At 37.8% G+C, this 17,136-nt stretch overlaps 1 protein-coding gene across 1 annotated transcript in view; it reads left to right on the top strand.

Annotated features, from left to right (window-relative positions):
- Positions 1–6,475, top strand: part of prkx (protein kinase X-linked) — a 40,800-nt gene extending 34,325 nt beyond the window's left edge. The window contains exons 7-8 of the mRNA XM_042405233.1: positions 5,165–5,242; positions 6,185–6,475. Of these exons, the coding sequence (XP_042261167.1) occupies positions 5,165–5,242; positions 6,185–6,310 (204 nt within the window). The 3' untranslated portion in view covers positions 6,311–6,475. The remainder of the gene's footprint in view (positions 1–5,164; positions 5,243–6,184) is intronic.
- The last annotated feature ends 10,661 nt before the right edge of the window (positions 6,476–17,136 follow it).

Genomic DNA, 17,136 nt, shown 5'->3' with positions numbered 1-17,136 from the left:
ACATGGCGGCTCGCTATATTTCATACCTTCACCGGGGTGGTTTGAAGTCAGCGGTCTGAGAACCAGGGCAGGACAAGAAAGGGCCCACAGTGTGACTAAAGCTCCACATGTTTCCAATTAGTAACAAATGAAGAGAAATTACAGAAGGGCTTGTATAGACTTTTCAAGGCTTTTCACTTCCAGCAGGATGGAGATCTGTCTGTGGCCGCTTCTATTTGTAATACGTCTGACTCGTATTCTAAATATTGTAATTCCCCAGTGAAAGCAACAGCCTTATTTCTCTCAGCAACATAAAGTCATGGAAGGTTATTCATGACTCAACCATGAGTAAGAACAAAACAAATTTTTAGCTTTGACCACTCAAAGGATTTGAGAGCAAGAAATTGGCAGATTTGGAAATGTTTGCACCCATAATCCCAAAAATGATGTGTTAGTAACTTCAAAATCTGACCTCAGGATTTCAGTGTTTTCCTCCTGCTCCAGGATTTTTCTCTTAGATCAGTTGAGAATGTGAGGACTGTATCTGGCTGTTAGGGAGGGCTGGGTAGCGTTTGAACTTGCACACAACTCTACATTTTCAATACCTTACTTTGAAATATACATTAAGTTTCCAGTTTATTCATTATTTATCAACACACTGCACATCTTCAGCCTCCAAAATGAGCCCTAACATTGAATCAGATCAACAAAAAAAGACATTAGAACCTTAATGAAGGGAGGATTTTTCATGTTCACACTGACAAAATAATCTTAACTCATGGTCAAGTGATGGCAACTGAGTTAACTCCATGGCAACTTGGGCTGTCACTTTTTCAGAAAAGCAACATTGGAAGAATGATGAATAACACATAATTTGTCTGAATGAATACAAATGCAGCCTTTATCCTACACTAACAAGTTGTAGAATGAACCTTGCTCCCCTCATTGTGAATTTTTTCACCACATTTGAATGCTAGTTCTTTTAAAAGTGACAGTAAGTGGACCTTGAGTTAAGATTATTTTGTCAAAATAGTCTAAAATTGGCAAAATGATTATTTAAACCAAAAGTGATCAAAGAATAATTTAAGAAGAGTTCAAATCTGCATTTGATTTCAGCTTTCAGTACTTGAAAGGACCACCTATTATAAAAAGTATTTAGGTTTGACACCCAGCCACACTGTTAAATGGACTGCATTTATATAGCGTCTTTCTAGTCTTCCGACCCACTTTACTCTGCACACATTCACCCATTCACACAGTGATGGCAGAAGCTGCCATGCAAGGTGCCAACCTGCTCATCAGGATCTAATCTAATGCACATTCACACACACACACACTCACCGTTGGCACAGCCATCAGGAGCAATTTGGGGTTCAGTATCTTGCCCAAGCACACTTCGACATGCGGACTGGAGGAGCCGGGAATCGAACCGCGGATCTTCCGATTAGCGGGCGACCCGCTCTACCTCCTGAGCCACAGCCGCCCAAGGGTTAGGTAGTATATATATTATAATATTATATATTGGGGACAAATGAAAAAGCAGATGAACCAGTCATGCTTTAGTAGAACAGTTTTAATCCACTCTCTGTGTGCAGTGTGCAACTTTTATGTCAGTGAGCAGATGGAGCTCTTGTTTCTCAGAACATTAATTGTGAAAAGATTCTGTTCTCACTTTCTCTCAAATCTGGTTAAGATTAATGACAAAGAACCTTGATCAATGTAGATGTGAATGACTAACAATAATATAATAATAAAAAAGCAAAGTTGGCTAAACTACTTTTTAACCAGAACCTCCTCTACCACCTAGTGTGCTTGACTCGTCAGCTGAAAAAACTCCCCTTTACCAGGAAGAAACCTCAGGCATAACCGGGCTCTAGGTGGGCGGCCATCTGCCTTGACCGGTTGGGTTGAGAGAGAGATCTGATGTTTTCACATGACAGACGTTGAACAACAGCATTAAAGTCCCAGTCAAACAGAAGTTCTTCTGTACTTTGTCATTTATATCCGGACAATTACTTTTGTGCCTGGACTAGTGAAAGATAAATTTATTTGTCAAAAGAACAAGTGCCTCAAAAAGTTCATCTCAAGCCCTGAATGAGCATTTCTATGATTACATTATACTCCCTCTTAATAGTTGAGTTATTGAACATCTTTAAAGTTAGCTAGCTTAATTGACACAGCCTTTCAAAAGAAGGTAAGACTACCTTTGTCTCAAGGAGATTCTTTAAATCTGGCATAAATAGCTCCAAACGGAGAATTGAATAACCAATTTAGCAATAATATGAAGCCAATTTGATCCCAATTTGACCCTGACTGTTACAGCTTCAACCGCTGCTTTGTGTGCAGTCAAGTTATTTGTCTGGAGTGAATGAATATCCTTGACACCCTCATATTGAGCTTGCCCCTTGATTATGGTAAAGGGGTTAAAAAAACATACAAATCTTCTACATTTGGCTTCTCCCAAACCTCCCTAGCAGCAACACTGCAGAATGTAAACACTGCAGAAGGTTTGAAATGTAGCAGAAAAGCATTAAGAATCATTCCGCTGTGTACCACCTGAAGAATCTGAAAGATATTTTTATGCCTCTGCACCAGCAACAGCCATGGCCGGAGGCATTATGTTTTCAGGTTGTCCATCTGTCCGTCCCATTCTCATGAACACCATATCTCAGGAACACCTTGAAGGAATTTCCTCAAATTTGGCACAAACGTCCACTCAGCCTCAAGGATTAGATTATGTTGGTCAAAGGTCAAGGTGACTGTGACCTGACAAAACACATTTTTGGCCATAACTCAAGAATTTATACACTAATTATGACAAAGTTCCACACAAATTACTAATAGGATAAAATGATGAAGTGATGACATTTTATATCCAATAGGTCAAAGGTCAACTTCACTGTGACATCATAATGTTCTGCAAAAATACTTTTCTGGCCATTATTCAACACCATAACACAGAAGGGAGATTGTGACCATATTTCACATTTGGTCCAACACTGAATTGGTGACACTAATCTTGGTGCCACGTTGAACCTTTGGTGATTGTTTAGATCTTCTGTGCTGCTGGGTTGAAGATGTGTGTGAAGTATCTACGTTTTAGAAGTTGTAGCTTCTTTGCAGCAGCATCTATATCTGAAGCATCGTCTACTGTCATAAGTTTTATCAGAATCAGCTTCATTGGCCAAGCATGTGGACACATTCAAGGAAAATACACTGATGCCTTTTCTTAAATTCCTTCAAAGTCTTCACTACAAATGTTGTATGAGTCTGGACAGACATGGATGTAAACTACTACTTGACTGGTTGGCAGAGGCATATAACCGCGAGGCGGTATTTCTAGTTTTCTAGTAGTATAGTAAAAAAAAAAATCTCTTGGAAGAATTACAGAATGGAAAATAGTGTCTACATTTAACATTTCACTGGGAGTCTGCCACTTCATCACTCATCAGTGGGAGCTGTGTAGGTTCCCATTCAAACTGGAGGGTTGGAGCGTTTCAATTAACATTAGTGAAAAGAGCGGGAGACTGAGAGCTGCTCTCAACAAAACAAACACTTCTCTAAGCCTAGTGATTAACTCCACACAATCCCAGACAAGATGATATTGATTTGCGGTTGCCAATATTCCTCTGCAGAGCAGTTGCATCACTCACAGTGATGCTGTTGTGCAGGCACACGCATTCTGTCCCAATGTACGGAGTCTGGAGAGTGCCATTACAATAATGATAGATTATAACAATATTTCATTATAACCAGTTAATACATTCTAAATGAGCCATTGTAAATCATTAACTGGACTAGATATCGGCACTGATCTCCAGATTAGATTTGATTTTGATCAAGAAAGTCCCCATTTGATATATTTCAGAGATTACACCATACAAAATATTAAATGAAGTAATGCAAATTAAGTGCAAATTATAGGATTAATCATTAACACATTTAACTGTTGTAAAATTGCATTGATTTAATAAAGAAGTCAGTCAACAATAACTAAAAAACTAGTCTAGAAATCAATAGCAATAAAAAAAAAAACTACCAATTAAAACTACAAAATACAGTAGAGGTAATAACTGAATGTAAATCCATTGAATAGCTGTTGTAGAAAAAAATACCATGAATATCATAAAAAATGTGCGATTTTATAAATATCTTAAATACCATAACTTATAAGTCTGCTCTCTTATTCTTTTTCTCCCACTCTTTGTGTTGATAAAACATCAGCCTGACATCTGCAGACAGCTAGCTAGCTCACTACAGGAACAGAATGTTCACCTCTCCTAACCACAGACAGTATCTGAGTCCTCACATCAATTGAATTTAATTTTATTACATAAAGATAAAGTCCAACCCACAAAGCAGCAGCAGGAGCTCTGATTGGCCAGCTGTTATTTGTTGGCTGGAGCGTATGAGTCCAGCCAATAAGAGCCCCTATGCTTCTCTGTGGGTTGGACCGGATTTAAATGTTCACTGGTCCATTTTCAATTCATTGTCTAGAGAGACTAAGGAAATAGTTTGTTTTATTTTGTAATTTTGATTTTTAACTTTGACCCATCATTTAATGTGATTTCATTCATCAAAATATAATAGCTTTTAAACATTTAGACTGCATTAGTTAATTAATTAATTTTGGCACACTCTAGACTCCGTACAAACATGCCTTGTTACACGTACCTGATATTTAAACCAAAGAAGGAAAGAGTGGTTATTGTTATTTATGTGGTTTTATTTGAAGTGAAGTTACTGGAAGATGATATTATGTTTAAAAACTGCCCTCATGTTTATTATCGTTATGGTGGGAAAGCTGAAACTGTTTTTAAAGTGAAACCATCTTGGAATATGAATCTCCACTGAAAGGCAGACTAGAGGGAGTCTGTCTAACAGCCTCTTTTAGGCAGCTTCACTGCAGCTTTTACTGTCTGTTGAATAAAATCCTCCCACACCAGACATCAAAATAACACTTTCTGCTGTCATTACAATTAATCTTTATTTTGGCAACAAACACCGACCAGCTGTTATATGTAGTTTTTTACTGTACTGCTTGATAGATGTGACAGGCCAGAAATCAAAATGAAAGCAATATTATTTTATACAGAGGATGTGTGATGATTCCAGCGAGAAAGAAAACTGCTCAGTGATAAAGTGTGTGTGTTGTACAGTATACAGCCGTGCTTTTCTGTTTCAGAACGGAGCAGACGACGTGAAAAAGCAACGATGGTTCAAGACAATTGACTGGGATGCAGTTCCTCTGAGGAAACTGAAGGTGAGGGCTGTTTGATGAACAATATTTTATCTCAACTGCTTCTTTTACTGTTTGTCTTCACAGCACGTTACATTTTAAGTAGCTGATGATTGAAACTCCATTTTCAATATCTTTTAACATCTTTTGAACTGACAGACTAGGAGCTTGGCAGTTTCTATCTTGGATCTCTTCTTTATCATTTCTCAGAATGCAGTATTTCTGACTGCGCTGTGAGAGTGCTAAAATATCAGCTTATAACCTCGTGCATCCTGTGTTCGTTCCAACTGATAATCGGTCTCGTACGTCCTCGGATATTAACTTTTTGGGTGCTTTCCCTCACTTGTGTCTCTGCCGCATGTCTCAGCTCCTCCCAGCAGGGAAGCGAGTTAGACATGTTAGGAAGAGACGTGAGGATGGCAGCATCAATTAAAGGGGAATTATTCATTAAACAGAGTATCGGTTGTCCTGTGACGTGTAGAAATCATGAACTAATAGTTTAAAACACCTGATGACGATTATAGATCTCTGACAGCAGCTAGGATGTATAAAAACTGTATACTATAATAATTAGTATATAATACATAATATAAAATAAGTATGTAGTATGGAATCGGGGCACACTTGAATTAAAAAAAGAAGAGTATGGGTCAAAATCCCAAATCACTGGATCCTACATTTCCCATAATGCAACTCAATGGTATCTTTGGTTAGACACCTACGTTTAAACTGAGAATACCCTGATGACATCACTATGACATCATCAGGGTTATTTCCTCAGACTTGACAAAGCGGAATGCTCCTTTAATATTAGAAAGGTTTGCAAAACTGATCCATAAAGATTACATTCTGTTCTTTTCTGACTCTGTTGTGCTTATTTGTGAAATCCAGAATATTGCCCTCCAAATCATATCTATATGTTGACCATTAGCCAGCCTTTGAACTTGTCTTGTCTTGTCTCCACAGCCTCCTATAGTTCCTAAAGTCTCTCATGAGGGCGACACCTCCAACTTCGATGTTTATCCAGAGGACGACTGGAAGAAAGATCCTCCTGTGCCTCAGAAGGACTTGGAGATCTTCAAGAACTTCTGACCACTCAGCCTGGCTTATTTATTAAGAGAATATCCTGAAATTGACAGAACCTATTGTAAAGTGACACTACTGTTCCAGGTACCCATCATAGAGAAAAACACGTATTTATCAAAGCAGGGATGTTTAGTTTAGTGCTAAGAACAGCCCCACCCCCCCTCCCCCCCTACCCCCCTCCCCCCTTTCAAAGACAAACTCCAAATGATTGATGCTGTGACGTGTGTCATACCACAAAGATGATTTGCTTTTTATATTTTTATTTATCTGACTAAAGTTTTGCTGTTTTAATTTTTTTATCACTGCTTTTTCTCTGAGCCTGGTCATATGCAAAAAAAAAGAAAAAAAAGAAAAAAAAAATCTGGTTCCTTTGAAACCAAAAGACTGTTACTTTCTAGGTTTGAAAAAGAAAATAATCAGGTCTTTTTTTATATTGTCATGTTTTATATTTTATCTCTTTTTAAAATGTTCATGTAGTCATATTTAAATGTGACTTCAGACTTCTGACTGGTGCTGTAACTGTCAAAGGTCATTAACATGAGGGGTATTTAGACTTATTACACTGTAAGTACAATGAGTCAGCCACTTTATTTTCAAATTTACGACCAGTAGCACTTGTAAAAAGGTGCCTTACATCACAGTTTGATGGGCATGATGTCTCGCAAAGTATATAAAATTCACTTGAAACCGTGCTTTTCTCAGCCATCGGCGCAGCGCTCCGTGCTAATGGAAGTGGAATAATGGGACTCTCAGCGCGTGTGAGGTGTTGGTAGAGAACACGCCGCTGAATGTGCCGTCATGTCTCCTACTGTACAGTTTTCTTCTTCCAGCTCTGTTATTTCCTGTCTCAACAGGTTTATTCACAGCCAAAGTACTTTGTTATTATCATACAGTCACATCTGGTCGACAAATGACTTTCCCATGACACCCTTCACTCACTTCACTCATCACTCATCATCATCTTTGTCATGCTTTTGAAGCCCCCGTGAGGTGAAAGGTGCTGGGATGTGAGTCGACCTGGTCAGTATTCAATTTTATCACATAATCAAGGTATAAATATATCAATCAGCAGATATTTCCGGATAATAATGGCCTTCAAAATAAATGATCGCTAACACTAAAAGTAATGATGTGATTTTTGTGCCTCAGCTTTCAAGACTGAGCTTCTAGAAAACTAAAAGAATCTCTGTCAGGTGTTCAGACTGACAACAGCACTGTGTTAAATGTGTCAGGTACTGGTGACGCCGTGTCTACACAGCAGACAAAATCAAAAAACGTTATCTGAAAGCCTTTTATTTTCCAATTTATGTCATACATTTTTCTTTATTGTAACTGTGGTTTTGAGTTAAAACAGATGTGCACTCAGAGGCCAGCACACCAGTCACTGTAAATGGAAGAAAATACTTGAAGTATGTAAAGACATTTCTGCGTCATGGGTTCAGGTACAGCTGTGTTGTATATATATCTGTAGAGCTGAGAGCTGAAAGGCCTGCTGTAAGGATGTCAGGTGATGGAATGCAGTGCAGAGAGGTCAGTGTGAGTGCTAGATTACTCAAAACTACTGTTTATTACAAGGTAGGTTTTATGTTTCTAACTCTTCTAGGGCAGCAACTAACGAGTATTTTCATTATCAGTTCATCTCTACGTTATTTTCTCGATTAATCAATTAGTTGTTTGGTCCAGAAAACGGTGAAAAATGTGAATAAGTGTTTCCCAAAGCCTGAGATTACATCCTCAAATGTCTTGCTTTGCCCACAATCCAAAGATATTCAGTTTACAGTAGTAGAGGACTAAAGAAACCAGAAAATATTCACATTTAAGAAGCTGAAATTAAAAACAACTCAAAACTCAAAATAGCTGGCGATTCATTTAATAGTTGATAACTAATCGACTAATCATTGCAGCTCTAAGCTCTTCAAGATGTTTTACAAATGATTGTGTATGTGGACATACAGAGCTCTCACAAGTATGATGTTAAACTTAAAGCATCTCATTAAAGGCTTGAATTTGGTAAAGTTGGCCTGCAGGTAACTGCTTTGTACAACGTCACATCGCATGTGAGTTTAATCTTGTGCCTCTTGACATGTGAAAGTTTGAAACTATTCACAATAAAGATCTTCACTTTGCAGACGCAGTGCTGATGTCAGTCTGAACAAACCCAGTGAACAGTTTTAGGACACTTTTAACATCTGCAAGTTTCTCATTGTTTTCAACCTGCAAATGGTTTTGATACACAGCTAACAACACAAGCTTGTGTAAACACTTGAAACGTGTGTTTTCTCTCAACAACCCAGAAATCTAGACTAAATATTCAGCAGGCACCTGACTCCCTCATCACTCCATGTCTTCCCTCGTTCACTCATCCTCATCTGCTGCCGCCACACTCACCACCATCTCAATATCTCACATATTAACCGCTATTCTTCTTTAAAAAACTACATAAACACATACATACATCGACTAAAGGATCCATGAAGTTGGTTATTAAAGGCTTGTGACTCAGTGGGACATCTTGAAAAGTAAACTTGGAGCAAATTTAAACTTTAGATACATGTGTCGTTCTGGTGCCATTAGGAGGATTTAGTGGTATGATATGATGCTTTGTCTATACAGCCCTTAAACTATATACCAAATGACAATAAATGTTAAGTGCAGTAGTGTGTGGTGTGGGCAGCAGTAAATGAATTTTCCTAAATGACCTGTAACATATCTTTGTCATTTCTGTACTACAAGTTCTTGTACTTATATCCACTAATACTAACATATCTAAAATCATATCTATCTGAGCTATAACACTAATTTCTGGCGGCTTCAGTCCAAACATATTTATTCTATTGTCATAGTTTTCAAAAGTGCATACAAGTCAGTTTAAAAAAAGGTCACTACAGTTTGAATTTCACAGTTATTATTCACATCAGTATCCCCCCCCCTCTCTCTCTCTCTCTACAGTGAACACACAGTATCATATACAGTACGGGCATGTACAGGACATTAGTATGTATCACCACATTCAGTAGCAGCTCTGTGTAGACGTAGCTTTTATAAAAGTAGAAAAGAGTCATCAATACTGTGTAATCAAACACCATGTTGTATGTAAAGCTTTTTATGCTGAATAGAGGAACCTGGTTTGCTCTCCATGTGGTGCTCCTTCATGTGGCGCAGTTTTTGTGCAATGCATGTATTGTCTGTAACTTCCAACCCCCCAGCCTCATCATGTCTGACCCAGCAATATGTTTTATAGCTCAACCTTTGCCTTTAAAATGTTTGTTTTGGAGCAATCATACACCATTTTCTACCCAGTACATTACAATGCCTTTTAATATCCCTTTATACCTTTATTTATGGAACTTTAAGCAATGGCACATGTTTGTATAAAGACTAAAGTGTCTTTGGAAATGTTTGGAAGTAACAAGAAGGAAACATGCTCTTTTTTCTCTTCTTCTCTTGTCCTGCCTGGTCCTTTTCCTGTCTCCTCACTCACTCGCTCTCCATCCTGCAGTCTCCTCAGCAGCTGCTGCTGCTGCTGCTGAGAGACGCTTTGAAGGTCAGACGCCGGCCTGTGTAGTCAAGCAAAGCTTTTATGTTTACAAAATGGAAATATGACATTTGAGGAAATGAACTCTTCATTTCGACGATGTTAAAAGCTTCTGTAGTTCAGAGTTTCATGACAAAATGTACTGATTCTCTCCGCCCACAGCTGTGTGTGGAGCTGTGACAGAGAAGAGCATCAGTATAATCACTGTGAGGGGAAAATAAACTGTTCTTGTTCTGATAAAATGCTGTTCTGTACAGACAGGAAGGAGTGGTAGAAAGTAACTAATTACATATATTCAAGTATTATACTTAAGTAAAATTTTGAGGTACTTGTACTTGAGTCTTTCCATGTGATGCTACTTTATACTTCCACTCCACTACATTTCAGAGGGAAATATTGTACTTTCTACTCCACTACATTTATTTGACAGCTTTAGTTACTTTTCAGATGAAGATTTGACACAATGGATAATATAACAAGCTTTTAAAATACAACACATTGTTAAAGATGAAACCAGTGGTTTCCAACCTTTTTGTCTTTTGACGTCTTACAAAAAGCAGTGTGTAGTCGGGGTCACATTTCACATGTCTATGAGTTGTTAACAGCTCCACCAAATAGTGATTTTTCCCTCTAAACTTCTCACATGCTTTCATTTCAATAAATGTTCAAATGATCCAATATTTCACCAAAAATCAAAGATTAGAGAAAAAGTCCAGAAACTGAAAACAGATTTGTGTATCAGAACTTTGTTTTTTCTTCTTTCCTCTCCCATTAATCATCTCACCACCCCTCAGATTTATCTGCTGACCCTTTGGAGGGACCTGACCCCTAGGTTTGGAACCACTGGACTAAACTAGCTAACTGTATATAAAGTAGTGTAAACTAGCTCCACCTCCAGCAGCTACAACAGTAACATGCTGCTCTAACACTGATGCTTCACTATTAATAATCTAATGATGTCATATATAATATATATCACAGAGGAACCAAACCACTACTTTTACTGCAATACTTTAAAGTAGTAATATTATTAGTAGTTTTATATTGATGTATTGGATCTGAGTACTTCTTCCACCACTGACAGGAAGTGACAGAATGTACAGAAAAATCTGAAATATTTTGCCTCTTCTCTCTTTGATTTGCTTTGATATCTAGCTGACTGTTCTGGCAGTAGAGAAACCATTACATACTATATTTTTTCATCTGAACAGAGAAATATAACATGACAACACTGTGAGCAAATGGAAAAAAACATCACATCAAAATTCAGTTCACTTCAAATATCATCTATCAAATCTGCGAACTGAAGTACACATGAACATTTTTCACACATAAAAATACAAATATGACAATATTAGAAATAGTTGAAACACACTCTTTATCTTACCAAAAAGGCACATTATATTAAAAAATGTTAAAAGTGCATCTTATCAGTGAATATATTATGTAAACCGACCATTTCTTGTGCTGTTGCTGTTCACAAGTCTAATGGCTTCTGGAATAAAACCAAACATTCCTCTTTTTGTTTTACATAGAGGCCCATTCCTGATTGTGAAAGCTTAAAGTAGTCATAGAGGAGATCATGTGTAGGGTTGTTTATCTTATTTGCTGTATAGAGCACTTGTTCAGTATTAAAGGACCAGTGTGTAGGATTTAGTGCCATCTAGTGGTGAGGTTGCAGATTGCAACCAACTAAATACCCCTCCCCTCACCCTCCCCTTCCAAGGAGAACCTACAGTGGCCAAGAAAAAAGCAAAAGGCCCTCTCTAGAGCCAGTGTTTGGCTTGTCCATTCTGGGTTACTGTAGAAACATGGCAGTGCAACATGGCGGGCTCCTTGGAAGAGGACCCACTCCCTATGTATATAAAGGGCTCATTCTAATGTAACGAAAACACAATGATTCTTATTTTCAGGTGATTAAACCCTAATTAAAACATACTTATGAATATTATATTCCATTTCTGCCAAATCCATTCCACTAGATGCCACTAAATTCTGCACACTGGACCTTTTAAAAGGTCTGTAGAGCTGAGGGGAACTGCAGAAGTTTTGATAATGTTCTATGGGTTTGTCACAACAAGCACTTTTGACATTTTTGTTAATCCTTTTTTGATTTAAGAAAATATGAGGATCTTTAATTTTGTATATTTTTAAGTAATTTAAGTATCAGATAAGTCTGTTAATGTTGAGAAAAAAGTGTTGCAACGAGAGACTCATGAAATGTGTTGCAATGAATTTCCCAAAGTTTGTTAGGGAGTGTCTAGATTGTCTAAACCTCCGGAAGGTCACTGTCTTTCTTCTCTATGACTAAGGAGACACTTCATTACTGAATAAGTCGCCCAGGAATGATTTTGACCACAGAAGTAATCTACATGTGGGCGATGGGGAAATTCTGAGTAATCTTGAATTGTTCATATCCTCTGAGACATCGCAACCATTGTACCATCTGCAGTTGACCTCCAGCGCGCTGCAGTTCCTGTAACTACCATGCAGGGTGGTGTGACATTGCCCTTTTTCTGCTTTGTGTTTTCAGTCTTTATCTCAATGCTCAGATGGTTGATATTAAGCACACTTTTTGATAATGAGGCTTTGTTACAGTAGTGAGGTGTTGGTGGTTTACCACCTCATGAGGAATTGCTTACCTAGCATTTCTCAGCTATAACCATGTGTTTTTCAATAGAGGTGTAATTGGCAGTGATGGTCTCCTCTATTACTGCATCTTTTTACATCTAATCACAGTTAAATTCAGTGTTCCACTATGGATTATGTTAACCCTTATGCCTCACTTTTAAAAAACTTTCACTGATGTTAACGGACAAAAATGTCCGCAGCAAAAAACTGCTATAAAAATATTACATTTTATTATTATTTTCCACTTTCACGAGTTAAATCTTTTAACCAACATCAGTCCTGAACATAACTACCAAATATTCATTCATTAATTTTCAGAATTTTAACCCTTTAAATGCCAGTTTGTTTGCTTAATGTTTTTTATGAGAGAAACACAAAAAAAGTTCCGTATACTACATGCTAGGTGGATTTTTTTTTTTTTTTTTTTTCGGATTGTCACAGTCTTGGATATGTCAACAACATTGATTTTGAGGCATTTTTATGTTTTGTGTAGTGTCACAGTAAAAAAAAAAAAAATCACACTGAGGACAAACGCATTCCCTTCCTCAAACTGCCGTAAATATTAAAACTATTATTTTCCACTTTCACTGAGTTAAACTTTTTAACCAACTTCAGTCTTGATTATCACTAACAAATCTTCATTTTCAGAATTTTAACCTCTTAAATGCCATTTTTTTAGGGAGAGAGACATACACACGCACACACATACACACACTAATTTCTCAATACATACACACACCACTCTCCGATGTCCATATAAACACACACATCATTTTAGTTGCTACATTGGCCTACTGTGTTCCATAAAACAGCAACAATGCCCCTAGTGGAAACCAGGGGCAAGATAGCAAGTAGTTGCTCCGTAGAGCAAGCATGAGAAAATTGCTCAGTCTGGTGGAAAATAGTAAAAACTACACTTTTGAAGCCAGGGCTCTAGATTAAAAGCCTGATATAATAGAATGCATGATTTTATGCTGTAATGGCCGTGGGATCAATAACTACAATTTTAATGGGTTTCAATGGGGACATTTTTGTCCTTAAGGAGCTGAGTGTCATTATTTTGATTACACAATTTATTAGAGATGCATTATGGGAAATGAGGTTGAACTTCTAAAATTGGACAAAAAAATCTACACCTTTATCAAATTTTACGCCGTATGGATTAATACAGCCAAAATTATCACAAAATCACAAATTAAAAAGCCAGAAAATGTCCCTAGAGGGAGGCATAAGGGTTAAGTTCTTTGAACTTTAATTTCCTCTCTATAACTGAGAAACTGGTGTTAATGTGCTGAATACTGAGTTTCATGGAGGGTTATTATGTTTACAGTGGAAAAGTGAGTCATGTTTTGTCTGGAGTCCTGCTAGTCTCGCTCTAAGTGATGACAATCAGGACTGTAGAGCCGCACAGCTCTAATAGTCAGCTAATGAATGCCTTATGAAGTGCTTTCAAGGTGAATTTGGCAGAGAGACAGCAGAGACTGTGGGAGTGCAGGGCAAGACTTCCCAGAAGGCCTCACTGACAGGAAATGCTCACAATCAAGAGGTATGAAAAAGTCCCAGCATGTAGTATCAGCTGCATAAAAACCTGCATACACCAAATCTGTAGCATGTAATGTGATGAAGTTAATACAGCATAAATCTTATTCATGCAAACCTTTCATATTTTCAGCGCTAAACTCTTCTAAACTCTAAAAATCTTTTCTTGGGAAAAAACCTGAAATCAAGAAGATGAAAGATGATTATTCATCATGACGAATATCAGCCATGTCTGCTTTTGTTTTAGTCAGAGCCACATTTCCAGCTATGGCAATAACAATGACCTAACCTGGATAACAACAAAAGCTGACATGATATTTACTGATAAATTACCTCACTCATGCTAGTTTCAAGTTTCTGCAAGTTTATTTTCAAATAAACTTGCAACGCATGATTCAACATAGAAGGGCCAACTCCTCAAGTCAAGACTCAGCAGTGTATCCACACCCGAAAGATAAGGGACACTTTTTCGAGGATAACAACGCACATATTTTGGATAGGTAGGACAGACTGTTTGAAAGAGGAGTTAAGGAGGCTATCTACGTCAAAGCAGAGAAACCATCCCTCAACAGAGGAGCAGGTCTACAACACTATTTATCCCCCATCTACAATGCTGTTCTTTCATCCCTTCCCAGGAAACTTAACAACCATTTACATTTGGCCTTGTGACAACTCCAATGACTGTCGTCTACACTTGGCCTCACCAATCAATTACAACTGAAGATGAGAGGCAAAAAGTCTTTAACTATCTACAACCAAGTCCAGTTGCCCTTGATTTAACCCCCCTTGGATGAATCTAAATTGAATCTGAATCGACTTTATTGGCCAAGTATGTTAACAAGGAATTTGTGGTAAAACAGATGCAATTTGTAACTTGTAAATTGGCTGCAACTTGTGAAAACACAGGTATGGTCCTCAAAATGACCTAACATTTGCTCAACAGTGGCCTCAAGTGGTCATTACAGAATAACGTCACATTGAATTAACCTTGCTTATTAATTAAGCTATGAAATCAGTAGCTTTAAAGCTGCATTAATCAATATTTTTATATTATCAATGGATCAAATGACTACAAGTAATGTGACTGTCACTCATCGTGATGAATCAACAGAGAATTATCATTGTCTTTGCAGTTCCGCTCAGCTCTTGGGAGCTTTTTTTTTGCCTCTTTTAACTGATTGTTTTGGTTTTAGCAGGTGAAATGGGCAGCTATTTGTTAACATGTTGACATAAAAAACTTCACAAGATTATCATATGTTAAATATCGTGTCATTAGCTTGTTCTGCTGCCCCTAACTGTCCAAAACAAAAAAATTAATGCAGCTTTAACAACACCAATTGTTTCCTACGAAAACCTGAAAGTTCACAAAGGATATGCCTGCAAGCTATCCGGGAGGCCAACAATTTTATCACTACATTTATTATATATATCATTATATTCACTGCCATCAGAACATCCCATGTCTAACTTAAACTCCTGAAGCTTCATATAAACTTCTGCTGAACGTGAGGATGCATTTTTAAACATTTTCTCCCCCATAACTTGCATTAATATTGCTTTAAGAAGGGGTCTCTTTGTTGTCAGTATGAACAGGAAGAACAATTACAGCAAACAAAAACTCAATTCAACTCAACTTAGTTCAACACATGGGCATGTGAGTATTTTTTTAAGACAGACTTGAAAAATGTGAACCTATCCTTTAAAGGACCAGTGCGTAGGATTAGAGGCATCTAGTGGTGAAGTTGCAGATTGCAACCAACTGAATACCCCTCCTCCTCCCCTTCCAAGTATGTAGGAGAAGCTACGGTGGCCACGAAACTTGCGAAAAATATGAGAGGCCCTCTTCAGAGCCAATGTTTGGTTTGTCTGTTCTGGGCTACTGTAGAAACATGGTGGTGCAACATGGCGGGCTCCATGGAAGGGGACCCACTCCCTATATAGATATAAAGGGCTCATTCTGAGGTAATGAAAACACAAGGTGATTATACACTAATTAAAACAAACTTATGAATATTATATTCCATTTCTGCCAAGTCCATTCCACTAGATGCCACTCAATTCTACACACCGCAACTTTAAAACTCAAAATGTGACATTACACCAAGCCTGTGTTTTAGGCTCGTGTACCACTCGTGTACCACTCTCTCACATATTACCCCCCCCCCCCAGCCTAAAACAGCAACAACATAATAATTAAAGTCCATTTGGATTTTCTACAACAGCAATCTCTATTACAGATGAGGTCCTGTCAAACAAAATGAACTCCTGCTGAACCCTGCGTGTAAATGGGAGCTGCAATGGTGCAGACATAATTAGTGCTCTTGCAGTGAGGCCACAGGCCAGAGACAAATAGAGGCGACGCCACGGGCAACTGTTCCTTGGCTCAGTGACTCGCTCTGGCCAGCGATGTCACTCACTTAATGGGGCCAGTAAACTCAATTTGAAACGTTCTCTTCTGAATAAGACACTTTCAGTTTCTCTTAGTTTTATTCTTGTGGACCACATTTCATGTCTGGACTTTAAATTTAAACCTCTGCTTGTATATGACTGATGTTGGATTTCTAAGGTTAATGTAGACTTTTGAGGTGTTGCAAACAAATTCTTTACATCTGAGTTTCTTACCTTTTTTTCAGGATCCCGCACAGACCCAGTTCTACAGTTTTACCGGCCCTGGTTGATTGCTGTGCACAAAAATAACTGGACCGCTAATATATAGAAGATTTTATCAATGTTGCACACGCTTTACATATAACATCACAGTTTGTACTTACATCAATTATGTTTCTTTCAGGGACCTCATTGAAATTGTGGAATATTTGCAACCTCTAGCATGTTGCTGTTTTGGCAGGTTAGATACGCAGTAAGTTAGCTAAGTTAGTTAAAATTTGCTTTAAAGCTAACTCTGGTGCAGTACATCAAATGTTAACATTTATGTTTAAAACTGTACATTGTCCCAATAAATACAATACTTACTTACTTTCTTACACCAACTTTTCTGTGAACCAGTGCAGATATTCAACTTGGCCAACTAGGCAAACGCCCAAGAACCTCAAGCCAGCAAGCTTTTTTTTTTCTTATAATAGAATAATGAATAATGTGGCTTAGATTAGCTCACAACTACTAATTT

This window comes from Thunnus maccoyii, chromosome 24, assembly GCF_910596095.1.
Source record: "Thunnus maccoyii chromosome 24, fThuMac1.1, whole genome shotgun sequence".
NCBI lineage: Eukaryota > Metazoa > Chordata > Actinopteri > Scombriformes > Scombridae > Thunnus > Thunnus maccoyii.
This window is presented reverse-complemented; position numbering and strand designations above follow the sequence as displayed.